Source organism: Miscanthus floridulus, chromosome 2 (genome assembly GCF_019320115.1).
Source record: "Miscanthus floridulus cultivar M001 chromosome 2, ASM1932011v1, whole genome shotgun sequence".
Lineage (NCBI taxonomy): Eukaryota > Viridiplantae > Streptophyta > Magnoliopsida > Poales > Poaceae > Miscanthus > Miscanthus floridulus.
In genome coordinates, this window is record NC_089581.1 from 75,404,773 (window position 1) to 75,426,253 (window position 21,481).

The 21,481-nt window shown below is 45.5% G+C and overlaps 1 protein-coding gene and 1 pseudogene across 1 annotated transcript; one reads left to right on the forward strand and one right to left on the reverse strand.

Moving 5' to 3' along the window:
- The first annotated feature begins 1,570 nt into the window (after nucleotides 1-1,570).
- Nucleotides 1,571-3,008, forward strand: LOC136539144 (uncharacterized; annotated as a pseudogene).
- An 11,443-nt stretch (nucleotides 3,009-14,451) lies between these two features.
- Nucleotides 14,452-15,980, reverse strand: LOC136539145 (protein BIG GRAIN 1-like). Its single transcript, XM_066531086.1, has one exon. It carries the CDS (start codon nucleotides 15,505-15,507, stop codon nucleotides 14,515-14,517), a length of 993 nt encoding a protein of 330 aa, XP_066387183.1. The 5' UTR covers nucleotides 15,508-15,980; the 3' UTR covers nucleotides 14,452-14,514.
- Nucleotides 15,981-21,481: the final 5,501 nt, after the last annotated feature.

Sequence of the window (21,481 nt, forward strand, 5' to 3'; positions counted from 1 at the left end):
AAAACACAATCACCAAGTACCTCTAGATGCAAAAACTCAAGCAATGCACTTGGATTCAGTCCCAATCTCACAAAGATGATGAATCCATGATGGAGACGAGTTAGAGGGCTTTGCCTTATCTCACTAGGTTCCTATGTCAATGAAAATGGCCAAGAGAGAGAGCAAGAGTCGGCCAAGAACCTTTTATAGAGAGGCCAAAGGAATAGAGCCATTGGCCCCTTGTTGCTTGCCTCCACGAGGCGACTAGACGTGTCGGTCAGATTGACCGGACGCACGATGCCCAGCGTCTGGTTCCTTGATTCACTCGCATGTGTACCTTGGTTTGACCAGTGCCGTTCATCCTCAATGGCTAGCTAGCCACACGCGCATCACTTAAGTGATGACCGAACGCACAAGAAACATGACCAGACGCATCGGTGCCAGCCCTGCTCGTGCGTGCGCCCACGCCACCACCCAATGACCGGACGCTCCGCTCCCCGTGGGAAGCCAGCGTTAGATCATTTCCAGTAAGCACCCAGAGGCAATTTTTGCCGATCAGACGTGTCAGGTCACGCATGACCAGACACGCCGGTGAGTCCGATCCTCTCTACCTCGCTTAGATGCTCACGTCAGCGTACGTCATCGCATGATCGGATGCACCCCATACGCATTCGGTCCTTCACGTGGACCTAAGTCCGGTCACTTGCTCGAGCGTGCCCTTCTCTGCGCGCCACTGACCGAATGTTGCTGGCCGAGTCTAGTCAATGCTGAGGCAGCATCCTATCACCTTAGAATAGCTCCTCCACTTCTCAAACTTCACCACCCTTGCTCAAATATGCTAACCACCAAGTGTATCACCTTGTGCATATGTGTTAGCATATTTTCACACATATTTTTAAGGGTGTTAGCACTCACTAGAATCTAAATGCATATGCAATGAGTTAGAACATCTAGTGGCACTTTGATTACTGCAATCCGATATGAGTTTCATCCCTCTTAATAGTACGACTATCTATCCTAAATATGATCACACTCACTAAGTGCCTCGATCACTAAAACAAAGAGCTCCTATGGTGTAATTTGCTAAATGTCTCCCGAAAGGAAAAGGTTTTCTTAATCCTTAACTTTGCTTCAAATCAGAATTTCCTCCCTCAACCAAAAAACCATACGTTTTTGCTAACAAAAGATGCATTAAGAACGCTAACAAAAGGCACATGTATCATTATCTTATCTTTCTTTTCTTGGGAGGATATCTTCTAGATTTGGCAGTTATTGTTTTCGTGCACCTATGATTATCTTCCATATTACAAGGCACCATCAAATTTTTTGTATAATGTTATTTTTCGAAATCAGAATGGGCTCGTTAATTGTTACTCCGTTGCTTCAAGTGAAGTCCAATCATTATATATGGGCCTGATATTAGGCCCTTTAGGCCCAGATTACGTCATGATCATTTGTGCTCAGCGCCTGCGCAGTCGATAAGACTACCATCTCAGCAGCAACTACCAACGACCGCCACGTGGCGATCCCCGCAAGGACACCTAATCCTCATCTCGTATAAATATTCACCTACACCCTTTGATTCCGAGATATTTCGTCTCAATTTTTCTGTTCACACAGTCCAGCGCCACCGCTTCTCCTGTTCTTCCCACGACAAAGGAGGTGGAAGGAAAAGCCTTCCCCTCGCCGGAGATGCTGCCGTCGGCGACCGGGTACACTGCCGGCGTCGTCCACTCGGCACGCGAGATGTTCCATCCCTTCTACCTCTGACTTCTTACGCCCGCGGCCTGCAGAGAGTAGTTCAGTTGTTGGATACAGGATCGAGCTCCTTGAAGTTGAAGGTGAGCCGGCGTGGGAGGGGAAATCTGGAAAGCGATGAGCTTTAGCGCTGCAAGAGTTGCGGAGCATGTCGCTGAGGTCGAGGACGCAAGGGGGATGCCGGCAGAGGTGAGCTGGGAGATGCTTGACAAGTCGCGGTTTTTTGTACTCGGCGCCGCGCTCTTCTCTGGCGTCTCCGCGGCGCTGTATCCGGCCGTCGTCCTCAAGACGCACCTCCAGGTTGCTGCCCCACCACAGGCCGCGGCCTCGGCGGCAGCGGCGGCGATTCTCCGGCGCGACGGTCCCCGAGGGTTCTACCGTGGATTCGGTGCGTCCCTCGCGGGCACGGTGCCCGCGCGCGCGCTCTATATGGCGGCGCTCGAGGCCACCAAGAGCGCCGTGGGCTCTGCCGCGCTACGCCTCGGCGTCGCGGAACCGGCCGCCTCCGCTGCCGCCTCGGCCGCGGGCGGCGTCTCAGCTGCCGTAGCGGCGCAGGTCGTTTGGACCCCGGTCGACGTCGTCAGCCAGCGCCTCATGGTCCAGACGGCGCCCGTCGCTGCCGCCCGCTACCGCGGCGGAGCCGACGCCTTCCGGAAGATCCTACTCGCGGACGGCGTGCGCGGCCTGTACCGCGGCTTCGGTGTCTCGGTGCTGACCTACGCACCCTCCAGTGCCGCGTGGTGGGCCTCCTACGCGACGGCGCAGCGGCTCCTCTGGCGCGCCGTCGGCCCCCGCGCACCACGACAGCCGTGGCGCCGCGATGTCCGTGCAGGGTGTGAGCGCCGCCGCGGCGGGAAGCGCGGCCGCGCTGGTGACGATGCCGCTGGACACCGTGAGGACGCGGCTGCAGGTTATGGACGCTGGGGCGCAGGCACCGACGCTCGCGGCCGCGGCGCGCGCGCTGGTTCGGGAGGGAGGCTGGGCTGCTTGCTACCGCGGGCTCGGGCCGAGGTGGGCGTCCATGTCGCTGTCTTCGGCCACCATGGTCACCACCTACGAGTTCTTGAAACGGCTCTCGGCCAAGGAAGGCTCCCTCTGAGCTCGGATTGAAAGTGTATCCATGGAAGTGGATGGGTGATCCTTGTACATGTCCAAGTCCAAATGCGTACATCTTGCTCTGATCTCTTGCTGGGATCTTTCTGCTGGGTTTGTCCGTCGATGGTGATGAAGACGAAAACTTTCGTAAAATAAAGATTGTTTTGTTTATACTACTTGGAAAATTGTGGTGGGTCTCGTTCCTCAATTGTGCGAATGTGCGGACCTTGATTCCACTGGCAACTGTGGCCACTCAAGCTGCTGGTGCACATTTTATAATTTTACTGGTAATAATTTTTTTGCAGGAAAAGGAGCAGGTCCAGGGAAATGTTCTGTTTGGGTGCAAGAATGAAGGATGGAAGTGCTATTCGAAATGATTCGGTGCCTGTGAGTATTTTTTTATAAACTTTTTAAAAGTTACTAAAAATTCTTATTGAATACTCCCCTTCCGTGCACTTGCATTTATTTTAAAATTCAAACTTTATTTGTCATTAACTAACAATTAGTTTAATGATATAAAAATGTTTTATTGTGACATTTACATTTCTGTTTAGAAATACTTCTAATGATTAAACTTTTGTATTTTTTTATTGCGAGCATTGAGAGAAAATTTATTAGCTAGGCGTATGCCAAATTACAATCGACACTCAGGAAGGACCAAGCACATGTAGGAGCTTGTCCAAACCAGGACGGAGAGTGTTTACTATGTCTAGCTAACATCGCTAAAGGCATTTGCTACTTGATTATCATCTCTCTTTACTTGGGCACACTTCCATTCATAACTTTTTCTACTATAAATTATATATTATAAGAGAAATTAGCGGTTAAAATTTAATTTTAAAAACTATACCAAATAAAATTGTGTTTCATATGTTGTAGATCGAATTCTTAGAAGTTGATCTGGGAGTTTACAATCTGTGCTGTGCCTAGTCCACTCTATTTTCCATTGCTTGAACTTATCAGCTAAAATTTACAGTATTTTTCTCTTACAACAAATCAGCCAAGATCAGCTTATTAGCCGGTTTTAATACTAGCCGAACAGGCCCGAGATCTTGCGATAAACTACCCATGGTTGCGTGCTAAACTGAAACAAGTAAGCCACCATACGAGGAAACACGTTGATAAGTCACGTTTCAGATCAGGATTAGTACTACTAATACTACTACTACCACCAGATAGCAACATCTGAAAACAAAGCTAGTGCTGCCGAACAAGCAAGGACCTCTTTTTTCCCTACCTTGTGGGCCCATGCTGAGGTGTATACAATCAGTTGAAATATCTTGCCATTATTTCATCCAATTCATTCTGGATTAGATTTGGTTCTGGTGGTTGCTGGTAGGACCAGCAATGGCGATCCAGCAGCGGTTGGTACCCCAACCTAACCAGAGTGACCACAATGGCATTTTCGCTGGTCTTATGAGTTGTATTTTTTCAATGAACGAACAGTGTTTTACTTTCACGACAAATCAGCCAACAGTACTTATCAGCCAAGTGAAATGTCTGCCTTGTGCAAACACTGCATCGCGCCATTGCTTTCTGGTTCGTGAGTTTTCATCGATATAAACGGCTCCAAATGGCGATCTTGCTTGAGCTGGATGTTGCTCCCCCGTGAGATTCTAGCTGGTAAGTCGGCTGATAAGTTCAAGCGAGCCCGAGAGCTTCTGATTGGCAATGGTGATGTCCTTGGAAACATCACTTGTCCCATGAGGGTGAAATTTCCTTTGTCCTGTTCCGTTTCTCGAAAACTTTCACGTTTCATAGACTTTAAAACGTTAAAAAAATCACAGCCACTTGTCACGGATAAATATAAACCTTGTATGAAAATGGATGATGTGGTTTATAGTAGCTTAAAGGCTTTGAGAATCCAATGACTGTAACTAGGTGCTCTCGTTGGTTCCACTAAGCTGCCGGCCGTGAACACTAAGTCTACAACAGCCGGCATTTATACGTTTTGTAGTTGTATTGTGTGTAACACCCAGAACTGGTCGAAGCATATTCTCCCTTGATGCATGGGATCCACTACAAGTGTGGCTTTTTGACATTCTATTATGTCATAATATATGGAATTTACGTCACAATTTAAGATTTGTGACATCTAGTTGACGAAAATCCAAACGTCAAAATACCACCGTCACAAAATTATTATATGACGTTTGTGTATTTAATGTCACAAAGTATACGACATTGGTGGCAGGACAAAAAATGTCATATAATTGAAATACGGCCTGTCAAGGCCCATGTACTTGGTAGACTTATAGCAAGCCACTTGTTCTGCATTTTTTTAGCCCATTTAGCATTCTACCATTTTTATTTTCAGCCCATTTTTTCATCACAATTGGCCCACACGTTTTGGCCCATTTTTCTATCAGCCCAAAAGTCTTTGTCGGCCCATCAGCATAACAGGCAACGCATTTTTTTTTTGCCAACCCAGAGCAAATTTTGCTGGGTTAGCCCACAAGTTTTTCTTTTTGTCTGGGCTGGCCCATACCAAATTTGCCTCGGCCAACCCAAAAACAACTCACACACTGATTAACAGATAATCAAATTTAAATCAACATATCACCATATCCACCAATTGCCAGGTCTTACATCATGATCATTACGTCCGGTCATTCATTGCCGAGTCATAAATTTCACATATTAAATACAGATCAAAGTCTTAAGCTCGGCCTCCTACCGCTCCAACTCGAGCTTAGTCCTCAGAAATGCCTCATGGTACATCATCCTTGGCCCAAAAAACAGAACCAATGCGTTAAATAAAATACCTGCAATCTGCAACAAATGAACAGAATGTTGCAAGAAAAGAACACATGTGGGCAGTGCAAGTACAGCTATCAGTTGCTACTCAGCAATCTGGGCTGCTGGAGATCGAAGGGGTTACTGGAATCCAGCAATCCCGTGGGCGACGTGCAATCGATGAACTCCTTGGATGCCATAGTGTGTGCGCTCCTCCTCAGTTTACCTTTCCAAGCCCGCCTGCAGCGGGCTCGTTCCTCTGTGTACAAATGGAGGTGCCGTAGCAACTGACCAAGTTTAGATATTATTATATTTATTTTATAGTAATTCAACGGATAATTAAAATAATAACTAAATTCGGTTAGATAATTCTGCAAACTGATACTACAATATATTTTGTGTCCATAAGCATTCTGTTAAAATTTCACGTAATTTCAATAAAGTGAGACTATACATCCCTCACAAATGGAAGCATCTCCCACTTAGTCATATAACTATATGTGAGATATATCTAATTGTGAATAATGTGTACTACCGCTTTAGTAAAATCATTTCAAATTTTTTTGGGATGATTATGAGCCAAAATAATGTTATCATGCAAGTTTGTAGATTTTCCTCACCAAATTTAGATATTATTACAATTGAATTTCAATATATGAAAACCTCAGACATAATTTTAAGACCATAAATGAATTCAAATGAAAAAGTCAACAATAGAAAAGTTTTAGGACTCATCAAGATCTACAACTTTGCTTTAAGTCATTTTCCCATGTGAGTTCATTTCAATAATTTTAAAATTCAAATAATGATAACTTAAAACAAAATTTTGGAATAGGAAATGATTTTAAATGGAATATACGTCAACTAATAAATTTTAGAACTCATCAAGATATTAAATTTTTGTTTTGATCATTTCTTCATTAGAGTTTGATTGACCGGCTATTCCATAGTTGACCGGCGGTGATGACTTGGGTCGATAATTGATCTGGGCCTTTGATGGAAGCTTGGACGGCTTATCCAAACATATAGTGGACTTGCCTGATCTTGGACAACAGGAATAGGATTCCTAGACATATACGTAACCTGCTCACGCATTGTTTGTTCTGGTAACAACAAACTTAAATATAATATTCCAGTAACTCTTTCCTTGACCGGCCAAATAATTAATCTCCTTTCCTATCTCAAATATTCACATCGCATCCATCCATAACTAAAAACATTTCGTGGCCATGCTCATATGCATTACGGACCTTCACAAATTAATTTGGTTATTATCCATGATCGACATTGTTAAAATCCTATAACGATCGTACTGTACAGTATTGATTGGAATAGACTCCGGACAAACTATAAAAATATAAAAAATAGTGCAACATATGAGTAGTTCAGTGGTTATGATATATCTCTGGATTCTTTTGGTCGCTAGTTGGAGGCTCGAACCAACCTGTTTTTTTTTTTTTTTTTTTTTGTAGTATTGGAAAAGGCCTTCGATGGGCCGAGGCCGTTGGGCCTTGCGGACGGAAAATGGCCAGACTGACACAGGGAAGGGAGCACGGCTGCCTAGAAGGCCACATGCCACGTGCATTTTTTATTTCCCTTTTTCTTTTCTTTTCTTTCTTTTTGAAATTCTTCTCGTTCTCTGTTTCTAAGAAAAAAATTCAAAAACAAAATACAAAAATACGCAGGCCCACACATATATATACATATATGCAACTAGATTGTCAAGATGAAGTTCGCATCCATTTAAACTAGGACACATTGTAAACTAGACAACGCCCCCCCCCCCCCCCCCCCCCCACCCCACACACATATATACATGTTATGAAATTTTTCACATGCATATAGTTTAATTATTTTTTTCAAAGAAGTTTTAGTGAACCCGGTTAAACTCCGATCTTTAGAATAAAAACATTTAAACTACGCTTATGATTGTTTATAATTTTTGCCGTAGTGATTAGGCGTATATAAAATAAAGTGCCACATTTAACAACATGTATGTTGGGAAAAACAGTGAAAACAAAAAAGTATATGGACCCACCTAACAAGTAGCTGTGGAACATGCCAACCTGGACAATAATGTTTAAAAGATCAATAAATTATTTTGTGACACAAAGTCTGTCATACATTGATGGCATTCGTAAATTAGATTTAACGTAGCAAATATCGTCATTGGATGAAATCGGACTAGCCGTATGACGTTTTTGTGACATACAACTTTTTATTGTCATTAAGTCAAAGTGTCTAAAACATAATGTCATAAACCGGATGATATAGTGACATTATGACCCGTTGTCATACTAAATATGTCAAAAAGCCACACATTTCTTGCAGTGATCGGAACAAGATTCTACGTGCTGTTGGCCTTGATCATCCCCACAGGTCAGCTAGCTCACCGGCACCCACACAACACCTTTGGCTTGAGGTAGAAGAGAGTGAGCACAGAGCACACACACAACACATGCACAAGTATGCTAGAAGTGCATACTTAGGCCCTGTTTGGTACAACTTATCTGGGAAGCGCTTCTCAGATAAGCTGCACAAATAGAGTAAAAACATTATTTAAAGCTGCACAAATAGATAAGCTTGCAGGTGCCTTTGCACAAATAGATAAGCTTGCAGGTGCCTTTGCATCTTATTTAAAGCTGAAAAGAGAGTAAAAACAGTCCTAGTGGCTTCCCTAGAAATTACCTAAAGAGAAGACCTTGACTCGCAGTCAAGTCTTCTGCTGAAACAGCCCTAGTACAGAGAATACCTAACTAGTAGTCAAGAGAGCCTGTTCGCTTGCTCATATATAATCGTAGATTATAAGCTGGAACAGTATTTTTCTCTCACACTAAACTAGCTAGCAGTAAATAATCCACGATCGTTTATGACGAAACGAACAGGCTGCAAGTCTTCTACTGATATTCAGCCTAAATGTTACTATGCATTTACAAGGAAATTACACTGCAATTGCTTGTAGGCTTCTATGCGGGCGATTTGCAAAAATGGGACTCGAAATATCGGTTGTTTGTAGATTTGACACTGGACCCACATTCATTGGCACAGATGGACCCACTTGTCATCCACCGAGTATCATTACAAGAAGTCAATCTTTCGAGTGTCATTTTTGCAATTTTTTCCTTTTGCGCAAGGCTAGCAGTGGACAACAAGGATTGATCTATTGTCAATCTTCTGTCCCAGCAAAACAAATGGAGCAAGTAGTAGATTGTCTTACATGTAAATATGCTACCTACTCCATCCGTTCCAAATTACTAAGACGTTTTAGTTTTTTTATTATTTTATCATGTATCTAGACATAGTATATATCTAAGTGCATAAAAAAAACTACGTATCTAGAAATGCCAAAATGTCTTATAGTTTGGAATGGAGAGAATAATATTTTCCAATAGCGAAGGCCGATTCAATACATTTCTTTTTCATTCACCTTATCCTTACAGAAAGTAATTTCCTTTTAAGTTATTTCATTTATCTTAATAATCGTATACATTGATACTCAACTTTACATTGAATACTTAGATGGATACAGTTGCCCAAGCCCAACAGTTCAATTCAAATTATGAAGCTTTTGTCTTTCCTCATAGAAACTCAGCATCTTGCAATGGCATAATATTACTCCCTTCGATCAGTAATTTCTATGCATGGATATCTATAACTCCAAAAGGGTAAGGGGTGTAGTCATGGTTGAAACAGAAGAGCCACAGTTCACTAGAAATCCATGATACCTTATAAGTGCATTGCTAGAGAGGGATTAAGTGATTACCATACCACAGTCTGGATGTGGACAGACAAAATCCTTCTCTTCAACTTGAAGATATCAACAAATTTCTGCCAGATAGAACAACTAAGTAGTTATTAGGGTCTACAATGACAATTTGAAAGTTCTCGGCATATAATATATGACATGTGGTTATAAGCATTTAAGATAAGACAGGGCAAAAGGGCTGAAAAGTTGAATGTATAGTTTTTGTTTAGGGTTTCGTAGTATGATAGGTAGCATCAAATTCAGTTATGATTTTCTTTGCTCAGTACGATAGAAGCAAATCTTAGGAAAAACAATACAATTATAATCTTACTGGATAGGTACATCCTGAGTGGTAGACATATTCAGTTGAAAATACAATTATTAATTTATGCTGTAGTTTTGACAGAATTAAAATCAAGCAAGAGCATTCAAATTCTACATCTCTATATAAATTCCAAAGCCTATGCAAAACTCCAAAAAATATACTTAATAATCTATTGGATTTAACCACATTGAAGTCCAGTTTCTCAGCCTTTGTTTACCGTGCACATCATGCATCGGCAGTAGTGGCAAGCCCATGAACCTTCTGGAACCTGAAATCAGACAGCAGCATTAGCAAGCATTGATTTATTCAGACAAACAGACAGACCACATCATCGATTCAGATTTCAGAAACTTTGGTGTTGCATACATACCTTCAGAGCAGCTCCCTTTGATGAGGAACTTCCACATTCCTCCATCTGAACTTACTAGCATAGTCTAATCTCTCCATATAGCTTATGTCAAATGCCTTTTTCAGATCAGCAATCAGCAACATGTCTTTCTTCTCAACCAAATCTTTTCCAGGCTTACTACATTAACTTTATGCAGTAGCATAAACTGTGTTTTTTGGTCCTTTAATTTTGTTCGTTTGCCTTCTTCGCTGTTCTATATATATACACAATAGGTCTTCCCTTCGGCAGCTCATCTCAGTGGACAGGAGGAGGAGGAGCACAACAGCTGCATTTGACCAACGGGTAAGCAGTTTAGCAGCAAGCTGCTAAGGTTCAGTCTTCATGTCCTGAACCGTCACTTTCTTGCTTTTCTAACCAATCAAGTAAACAAGACCTGTATATCCATAGAACAACTTATTCCTATTAGTGCTTGGTTCATGCATCAGTTACACTATCACGTGACTTACTGTCATTAATTTACTGGTTTTGAACGTTTTTTATCTGAATGAAATAGAACCATGTTGTGCCGAGTCTTATGATTACTCTGGCTATATAGACATGTCCAAACCTTTGGTACCTTAACATTTGGGCACGGGTACTAAATATTTTTGCTCACTGGAACATTATTTGGGCATCAGTACTGATTTCTTTTTCACTAGAGTAGCAGCTCATTCTGCATCAGTACTGATATTTTAGCTGCCTCTAGGTAACTAGAGTTTTGCTTTACTAGAGGTGAGCAAACAAAACCTCACACATCAACTGATACCACTGAAGTGAAGCTTGACAATACATTCTGCTTAGCTTTGCCATAGCCATCAACAAGGTGCTAGAGCAGACTATCCCTATTGTCAGTGTACTTGCTGGAACCAATGTTTTCACATTGTCAATTATATATAGAACTATCTGGAGCCACAGCTAGATTAAACATTAAGAGCAACTCCACCCGAACAAGAAAAGAGATCCCATTTTTCTATATTCTTGCATAAAGACGGTTGAAGTGCAAAAACATAACTCCATCAGATTTCCTTTCCAACCTCCTTTTCCTATTTTTTTCCTCAATTAAGAAAATCCCTCCCTCAATCCCTGAAAGAAAGGGGACAGCAACTTAATCCCCTTTCCCTTAACCTCTCAAGCTAGGCCACCACACACGCACTGGAGATGGCCACGGTTGCGCCAAACCATTATTCCCGGACCAAGAGAACGTGGGCTGCCACTCCGTTGTGTTGTGCGAACGAGAACAGTTGTAGTGCTTTGCAGGCGGGTGAGCAAGCGCTCCCACTACCGTGGTGTGCGGGCGAGCTGCCACCACTCCGAGAGATTAGGGAGAAAAACAAGAGAAGCAAAGATAGATCTCAATAGGGATTAAATTGGTCATCTATTGTTCTCTGGGGCTTATGGAGTCTTAGAAACAGGAAGAAGATAGAAAAGGTGTTCTCAAAATCATCTAATGAAGTTTTTCATAAAATCTTTCGCTTTGTTCAGAAATGGCACATTCTTATGAATGTACAAGATGCAAAGTACTTGGACGACAAGATCCACAAGCTGAAAAAATGGTTGACGGTCTTCTAGAAGCGAACTGAGAATCTTCGAGTGTTATCTCCGTCAAATTAAAGAAAACAAAGATTAAATTGGTTGGTGATTAAAATGTTTCTGGCTTAAAACTTTGTCTCTCGTTAAGAATAGGTGGTGACACAATCAACGCAAAATGTTTGGTTTCTACGGGGATGTCTAAAATTTCTGTCACATCGAATGTTTGGACACATGCATGGAGTATTAAATATAGACTAATTACGAAACTAATTGCACAACTTGTGACTAATTTGCGAGACAAATCTTTTAAGCCTAATTAGTTCAAGATTTGACAACGTGGTGCTATAGTAAACATATGCTAATGACGGATTAATTAGGTTTAAAAAATTCATCTCGTAAATTAGCCTCCATCTATATAATTGATTTTGTAATTAATCTATATTTAATGCTTCTTATTAGTATCTAAATATTTGATGTGACATGAATTTTAGGAGAACGCCGCCTAATCCGCACGGGAAGCAACGCCCGCGATCCAATCATCCAACAGCGAGATGACGCCGAAACGCAGGCAGATACTCATTGGAAACATGCGTGAGGCGAGACCCTTGGGCCTTGGATCACACACGCAGCACAGGGTGGAGCGAGCAAGGAGACAAGGAGCTAGAGACGCGTGAACTCCCAGGTAGGATAGTTGTACTACTCGTATTCTTGTCCGCCGGCAGCAGCAGCAGCAGTAGCAGTAGAAGGGCGGTCGACATACGTAGAACACGAGCACACAGGCCCATGGCTGGGGATCGGGGCGCCGTCGGCCTCCGCGCCGTGATCTCCCGATCCCGATGGGTGACCGATCGAAGGCGGGTTGAGCAAGCAGCCTCGGTGTGAGGGAAAGAAGGAAACGTCAGGGCCTTTCGATCGATCGATACTCCTCGATCCCTTTTGCTTTCTCGGCTGTCTGTCTTCTCGAGATCGATGCCAAACCGTAGCACTCCTCCTTCGTCGACAGAAAAATAAAAAAAAAATGAGGAGGCTGCGTCGGTACTCCGTACTACTCGGTGCGTTCTGCGCGGGTGGTGTGTCCAATTTTCTCACGAGAAAGCTGCGCGCATGCTCAGTTCAACGTCACTGTTCACGTCGCCAGTTTTGTTTCTCCCGTTTCAGTAGCCCGAGAGCCTTGTGGCTTCTTCTTTTGCTTTTGGCATCATTTTTATTTTAAGCAGTTAACGCGCCCTGTTCAGTACCCGGCCCGCTGAACACTGACCATCCATATCCATCTGTACGCCTGCTCTGGTCTAATGGGCGTGGGCGGCAGAGGCAGAGCACCACCGCTTCGCTCTGCTCTGCTCAACAGCTCAACTCACCAGCCTACTCGTCCTAGGAGTAGTGCCAAAAGGGTTCATGATGATGGTATTGGCTGGCATGATTTCCCTTGGCTCGCAAGTCGTCGGCTGTCACGGCAGAGCAAGGCAAGCTCCCATGGTGATCCCCGTGATGATGCGCTCTCGTGATAGGGGCACAAGACACGCCGTGCTCAGCCCCCCCCCCCCCCCCCCCCCCCCCCTAATACTGTACAGTACTACTTTACAAGAGAACTGTTACGACGACGACAGTGCTTAGCTTTCTTTGCTTCCCTTTCTTTTCGCTTTGGTAGTACGGTGATGCTCTACTTGCTGCCGAGCTTAGCGGTGATCATGTAGCGCAGTAGCAGCGTTGGGCAATCAAACTTTGCATATAAACTTTGCGTAGTAGAATAGAATATGCGTACTCGCTCCATCCCATAAAAATGACATTAAAGAATTTGCAGCACAAATTAAGGACTTGAATACCTCTTCAAAATACTAGTGAACAATGATAAATAGTGTCAAACGGTGTCCGATAGTACTTTTCTTCGCTCTATTCATTTAGCTTGTTTGGCTTATAAACCGTATTTTTTCAGCCAATGAACAATATTTTTCTCTCACACCAAATTAGCCAATAGTACTTTCAGCCATGGCTTATCAGCCAAACAAGCCCAAACGAACAGGGCGCTTATCTCCCGGCAAAATTTAAATGCTACAAGATCTTATTTTTATGGGACGGAAGGAGTTCTTCATAATTGATCCATCTCCTCCTCGGTGTGCAAATTGGTATCCCCCTTCCTAAAAGCGTCTCTAAGAGATTAGCCAAATTATTTTCTAAATGTAAATTTAGTTATTATTGAAGGAAAAACGTCTGCAACAGACTCTGTAAATGACTCTCCAAATTTAGTAGCTCTTCGTCACACCTAATTCGCTCTTTATTTTTGGATATCCTACCTCGCTAGCCATCCTGCCTTGTGTTTACAGAGTCTGTTGGAGTACTCTAGATTTTTTTGTCAAATCTATTTTACAAAGTAGCTAAATCAGTAAATTTGGCTAGTGTTTTTGGCGTATCTCTTGGAGATGCTTTAACCCTGAAACAGTTTCAAAAATTTCAAATTCCCGTCTAATCACAATGACCAGATCAGAAAGACACTCTTGCTGTGTTTGCATGCTCCTGAGGCCATTAAAATGGTCGTTTCAGGTCCCTTGGACATCTATTTGAATTTGAATACCACAATTTCCTGACCCTTTTTTCAATTTTCCATTTCTTCGAATGTGATAGGCACCTTCTAGTGCATACTCGTTGAAGTAATTTTTGTGGCATTTCTTTCTTTCTTGTTTTTTTTTCCTTGAACAAAACTGTGGCATTTCTTTACCGTGGAAGCTATATGGTGGGCTTTCAAAATTTCACAAAAGTTAGTGCCTTCTTACTTTATATGTAAGCCAGTACAAGAAAGAAAACCATTTAAGTGATACATTTATCACCAGAGCATTTTATAACAGCAGCTAATACACAGCTTCCAAAGTCCTGAAAAGGAGAACAAAATGCCACCAAAACCAAAAAAAAGAAAAGAAAAGAGACAACTTTACAGTTCACCCCCTCTAGCTATTTTAAATCAAACTAGCCTCTGCAACTCCGACCATGGCTGACGTACCCAAACGGGCGGCGACGGACAAGTCCAATGTCGTGCGCAAGCCCAGCTCCAGTCGTCCCGTACACCGGAAGCTCGTCCTCGCACGTTCTACGGTAACCGGAGCCGCCGTTCGCCGGAGCGAGCGCCGCGAAGTTCTCCAGCTCGAACAAGTCGGAGCTCGCGTCGCTGCTCTCCTCGCCGCCGTCGCTGCCCTCCACTTCGACCACCGGGAATCGCCTGCAGCCAGCCGCGGCCGCGGCCACAGCCACCTCGCCTTCGATGTCCAAGAACCGAACGGTCCTGCTCCGGCGGCTGTGGACCGCCCGCGCCCGCGCCGCCCTCGCCGACGGTGGTGTCTTGGCGAGGCAGGGGCGCGCGCTGGATGGCGCCGTCGAGCACGCCGGCTCGTCGTCCGCCCGAGCAGGGTGTTGCCGCGCGGAATGCCGCTTGCCGAAGAAGATGGCGTTGAGCAGGCTGGCGAGCCGCGCGCCGGGAGAGGCCGGCCTGCGGCTGCGGCAGCCGCCGCTGGCGGGGTCGGCGGACGGCTTCCGCGCCCTCCTCGCCGCCGTGCCAGGCGGGGCCGGCTGCTGCTTCTCCGCGGGAGCCACCGAGGCCGGCCCGACAACGCCGCCAGAGGTGCGGATGGGGCGGAGGCGGCGGAGGGAGTACTCGACCTCGGACGACGAGAAGTAGCCACGGCCGGAGGAGCAGTCGTCCGCGGGCGACGGCGCCGCGCGCGCCACCCGGTGGCTGGCGGCCAAGGAGGGCTTGTAATAGTAGTAGTAATGCTGAGCCGCCTGCTGCTGCTTCTTGGCGCTGCCAGGCGTTGGTGCCGCGGCACGCTCCGCCGCTGCTGCATGTGCCTGACCGCCGGCTTGCTCGTCCAAGGAGTCGCAGATGGCGTCCAGCAGCGTCGACGAGAAGGACGGCTGGCCAGGCCGCCGACTCGGCCTCTCCCGCGCCGGCGCCCACCTCTCCATTGTTGGCGCGTAGTCGAGAAGAGCAAAGCAGAGCAGAGCAGAGCAGCGTGCGGCGCAGGGCAATGATGATATAGGCGGGCTAGCTAGCGATGGAGGGGACAACGGAGCTAGCTAGAAAGCGAAGGGGCCGGGGCAGCAATGGCGGGCGCGCGTGTGAGTCGGGGGAGTGGAGTAGAGTGGAGTGCGGGCGTGCGGGGTGAGGGGATCTTGTTGTCTGGGTGTCCCTCTCTCTGCTCTGGTCCCTGCCCTGCTCTGTCCTTGATGCTTCGATTCCTTCCGGCTGCCGCCTCTCTTTCCCTTTAGCTTTGTCGGCGCCAGCACCAGGAACGTGCCACTTGCCTATCACTGCTGCCCTGCCGCCCAGCGATTTACCGTTTTACCTAAATATATACTCCTTTTTTTTTTCTTTTGGCACTACTCGTCGTTTTTTTATGTAACTGGAGGGGCCAAAGCCCCTACAGGAGATTTATTAAAAGACAGAAGCACAAAGATTACAATAAAACAGCACAGCAAGAAACAAAAAAAGAGAGAAAGAAAATGAAGAAACTATATAGAAGTCTGGTTAAGGCCAACTCTGAACTGAATCCATTGATTATATCGCCGTGAGATGTTTTCCATTGATTCTCTGTTGAAGATAACTTGCTACTTTGTAAGTTTGGTCCTATTCCTCTGAAAATTAATGACATCATTCCTAGCCCCCCAAATAGTACAGCACAGCAAGATGACAGCAAGGAAGAATTCTAAATTTATTTGATCTTTGATGTAAAGGATTACTTCTGGGAAGCTTAATTGTGGCTGAATACCTAAGTTTAAAAATTCCCCAGCAGGACCTAGCAAAGGGGCATTCCAGGAAGAGGTGTTGGAGTGTTTCCTCTGTTGCTAGTTGACAAAGTTCGCAGTTATATGTCTCCAAGTGCATGTTTTTCCTCCTAAGAGGCTGTTTGGAGGCTATTTGTGTACAGTGCACAAGATATTAGAATCGGAAGATAAATACAGGTGAATAAAACTACGAAGCTCCCAATCAGGGCCTAATGATATTCCTCCTAAGCAACCAAAAGAAGATCTTGTGTTTTGGTTGGCAAATTGTTTTTCCACAGCCATCTAAAAGAAGGGTGGATTTGGTGCTGTCCAATCAACCTCTTATAAATCTTTTTTTGCAGATAAAAGATTTGATCCCATGTATATCTCCACAAGTCATTCTCCTCATTTACATTCAGATCTTCCAGGTTTCTTCTCAGAGCCCGTAATTGTAAAAAGGCTAGAGCTGACAGAGGCAAATGAAACAAGTGATTGGGCAGATTGTTGACTAGAGCATTGCTGATAGAAATGTTATTCTTTTTTGCAAAAGAAAATAGTTCTGGGTACTTTAGCTTGGGTGTTCTAACAGATCCATCCAACCAATTTTATTCTCAAAGTAAACAAGACTATCCATTTTGAACCTGCACCAGAGTCAACTCTCTATATTTTGTTGGTACCTTCAGATTGTTGGCAGTCTGAGTGAGTGTTTGGCAGTTGGTAATCCTAAGGAGATTATCTATCTCAATGCAAGTATATAACACATATCCATCTAATGAACACCATGCTGTAAATTCATTTTTTTGTACACAAACCCAATCAACCACAGATCAATGATTCACTTCCACGGTGCAATCATCACCAACGACTAATTTTGGAAAATAAATTGACACCTAAGTGAGGGGATTCGAGGGAGGCTTAGTAGAGCATCTCCACTAGTCTCCTAATAATTTGTCTCCAGTATATAGGTACTAGAGTAGTCTAATATTATTTTTGCTAATATTGGAAGAGTTGCTATAGTAGTTCTCCAATATATCTGTTCCGGTACCTATATGATGGGGCCTATAGGTGTATAGGAAAAAAGATGACTGAAAAGTGGTGGGTGAGATGAGCCACATGACATTATGGACGATGCAACTCTCCTTTTATTTGAAAGGGGAGATGAGAAACATATTAGTGGCAAAAAAAAGGAGTGAGAAAAATATTGAAGTACAAGAGACTATTGGAGCAACTATAAAGCAATGTAACTCCAAATATGACAGTTTTATAGGATACGGTAGGTATTGGGAGTCTACTGAAGATGCTCATGAAGAACAAATAGCTTGAAACTCGAAAGAGATGGGGTAGTGAAGCATCACAAGCTGGTCGGAGCCGTTGAAGGATTGCTCGGATCGTCGGATCTTGAGGTGCGCGAGCCGATTGAAATCATTGAAGAAGCATACTTGTCACGACGCCACGCCCAGTGAACGCTGAGCCTAGGAAGAGTATTCGCAGAAGGCCCAAGAACAAGAGAGTAACCGCCCCAGAATGGGTTTGTAACATCTGTGAGCCTAAGCCCATCCGTGGGAAGTAGAAGAGTGAAGGAAGAGAGGAAGAGAGGGGAACCAACAACTGGGTAAAAAAAGACTAAACCTAATCACGCTATCGGTCGACAGCCTGGCCGGCAGACCTCGTTTTTCCCTTTTCCGAGTTTCCCGGCGCCGCCGCAGCGAGCGACATCGACACTGGTACCAGAGCCTTCGATCCGGCGCTTCCAAGGGCTGGATCCGCCGGAGCCACACTCCCACTTCACCCGTCTTTAGCGCGCCAGGGGAGTCATGGATCCCAACGTGCGCTCGCTCTTCGACGAAGTCCTCAAGCGGATCGACGACCTCCGCACCGACTCCAACGGTCGATGGGAGCGGTGGGAGCGCTGCTTCGAGGAGGCGACATCGGAGCTCTAGGAGCGGGACGAGGCTGTGGACCGTCGCATCAAGTCACTGGAGGAGTATGCCTCAACACAGTACACCGCTGCCGTCGTCGCCGACAATTGGGGGGGGGCACTTCGACGAGCGAATCTCTAACCTCGAGCAGCGGATGGTGGATCTCGAGCTGATCCACATCCACGAGATCAACGACGAGCGTGACGATAAGGTAGCCGTCATTGAGACCTCCGTGGAGGAGCTCGTCAGTTAGCGCCCGGAGGTGGACGGCCTGATCGACGATCTTCGCTTGGAGGTGAAGAACCTCCGGTCGAGTGGAGGTCGAGCTGCAGTGGAGTTGCCTACATCGAGCACCCTGTGGCAACCAGAGTTGGTCACCGCGCGCTCATCTACCGGGACTCCGACCAACTGGCCCAGCGGGCATCGTGTCGAATCGACTACATGGGAAAGGGGCTATGGGATGGTCACAACCATAGCTCCGACCCTAGCCAATGGTATGCGCTGTTCCCCAGATCCCCCTCCTCATTCCGCTCAATATCACCGTCCCCCTCCCAATCCCAACCCTACCTTCAACATTGCGGACACCCACCTTCCTCCCCAACCACCAGATCCTTCCCCAATCCACCCCCAATCCTCCCACCTCGGCCAATTACCCAAAATGCATTTTCCCCAATTCGATGGTACTACCCCCCAGCTATGGATCACTCAGGCCCATTCCTACTTTGATATGTACTTTGTTGATCCATCCATGTGGGTTCGCGTGGCTACGATGCAATTCACAGGTGTAGCCAAGCACTGGATTCAATCCATTGCTCACCGCCTTGAACACATTGGTTGGCAGGACTTCTGTGCTTTGGTACGTGAGCGCTTCTACCGCGATCAACACGAACTTCTCATCCGCCAACTGTTCCACATTAAGCAAACCACTTCTGTTCAAGAATATGTCGATCAATTTGTTGATCTTATTGAGCAACTCTCGGCTTACACACCTAACCAAGATACCCTCTCCTACACCACATGCTTTATCGATGGTCTCCATGATGATATCTATTTTGTTGTGCTTGTTCAGTGACCCGTCGATCTCAATGCTGCTTGTTCGCTTGCCTTTTTGCAGGAGGAGGCCGTCAAGCCATCGTGCCGATGGGAGTTTCGGCGTACTGATGCTCCCGCCTTCCTAAAGCCGGTGGCACCTTGAGGGCCGTTGCTGCTTCCTGCTCCTCCCCAACGACTGGCTCTTCCTGCTCCTCCTGTGCCGCTAGAACCAAAGCAACATCCTAAAGATCGTCGTCCCGACTTCCACAGAGTTTTAGTGGATCACAAGTTGCACTCCCTCCGTTCTTACAGGAAAGCCCATGGCCTCTATATGCGCTATGGAGAGAAATGGCACCAGGGCCACAAATGTCCTCTAGCTCTCCAACGCATTACAGGAGGTGTGGAATCTTTGCGAAGATCTCTTCATTGAGACAGCCAGTTCAGAGCCTAATACTCCTATTACGGCAGATTAGTCCTTCATGCTCATGTCTGCTGCTACTGTTTCTCTGTCATTCCACCCTTGAACTCTACAATTTCAAGGCATGCTCCAAGGCAAGAGTATCAACATCTTGTTAGATTCTGGGAGCACCAACTCCTTTTTGGATACCAACTTGGCAGCTTCTTTCCCGGGGGTCTAGTAGTTGTTAGTTCCTACTTCTGTGAAGATTGTCGATGGTGGATCAGTACCTTTCTCTGCTCAAATCCCATATGCAGAGTGGTCTATTCAAGGATATGTTTTCCATTATACTCTCAAGCTCATTCCCATTGGCACATATGACATGATTTTGGGGATGGATTGGTTACAGGCATTCTCTCCCATGAAGGTTCATTGGCTTCAACATTGGGTTTAGATTCCTTATGGTCCCCACACTGTGGTGTTACATGGCAGTCTTGCGGAGCAGCTTGATTGTTCTATCATTTAGCTCCATCATTTGTCCGCTGAAGAAACTGCAGTTACTCCATCAGTGCACAGTGATCTACCAGAGATTCAAGCGTTGTTGTCTCAGTATCAGCACTTATTCAGGTTGCCAACTGAGCTGCCCCCATGTCAGGATTGTGATCACTCCATTCCCCTCATTCCAGGAGCTCAGCCTATTTATGCCCACCCTTATCGCTACTCGCTGGCCTTGAAGACAGAGATTGAGGCTCAGGTGACAGGGATGCTGCAGTCTGGCTTCATTCACCCTAGTACCAGCGCCTTCTCTTTGCTAGTTCTCTTGGTCAGGAAGAAGGACAATAGCTAGCATTTTTGCGTTGATTACCGCCAACTTTCCCCATTCCGATCATTGATGAACTTTTGGATGAACTATCAGGAGCCAGTTGGTTCTCTTGTTTGGATCTAAGGGCTGGTTTCAACCAGATCTGCCTTGCACCTAGGGAAGAACACAAGACTGCTTTCCAAACCCATTAGGGCCAGTTCGAGTATACTGTTATGTCCTTCAGCTTAACTGGCGCCCCAAGTTCGTTCCAAGATGCTATGAACAATACTTTACATCCACTCCTTCGCAAGTGTGCCTTGGTGTTTTTTGATGACATCCTTGTGTACAACGCCTCTTATGAAGACCATGTTAAGCACCTGGCTCAAGTTTTTGAGTTGCTTTCCAAGGACTAGTGGCTGGTTAAATTATCTAAATGCCGCTTTGCTCAGCAATCTATCAACTACTTGGGTCATGTTGTCGGTGCATAGGGAGTTTCCATTGACCCATCAAAGGTTGCTGCTGTGCAAGCCTAGCCGCAACCATCAGATGTCTAGCAGCTCCGCAGATTCCTCAGACTCACAGGGTATTATCAGAAGTTTGTTAAGCCCTATGCTATGATTACCAGGCCTTTGATAGATCTGCTTAAGAAGGGTGTGCTCTTTATTTGGACTTTCAACCATGCTGTTGCCTTTGACACTCTGAAGCAGGCTCTCACTGAAGCCCTAGTTCTGGCCCTGCCCGATTTTTCCAAGCCTTTCCAACTGTAGACTGATGCAAGTGATGGCGACATTGACGCAGTTCTCCTTCAAGATGGTCACCCCTTGGCTTTTGTTAGTAAGTCATTGGGTCCTCGTTCACGTGGCTTATCTACTTACGAGAAGGAATATTTAGCTATTCTTGTGGCAGTGGACCATTGGAGGTCCTACTTACAACATGGCGAGTTCACTATTTTCACTGACCAACGAAGCCTGATGCATATTACCGAGCAACGATTATAGACTCCATGGTAGATGAAGCTTTACACCA

Excerpts from the sequence above, each read along its gene's own strand:
- LOC136539145 (XM_066531086.1), bottom strand. The coding sequence starts at position 15,507 with ATGGAGAGGTGGGCGCCGGCGCGGGAGAGGCCGAGTCGGCGGCCTGGC.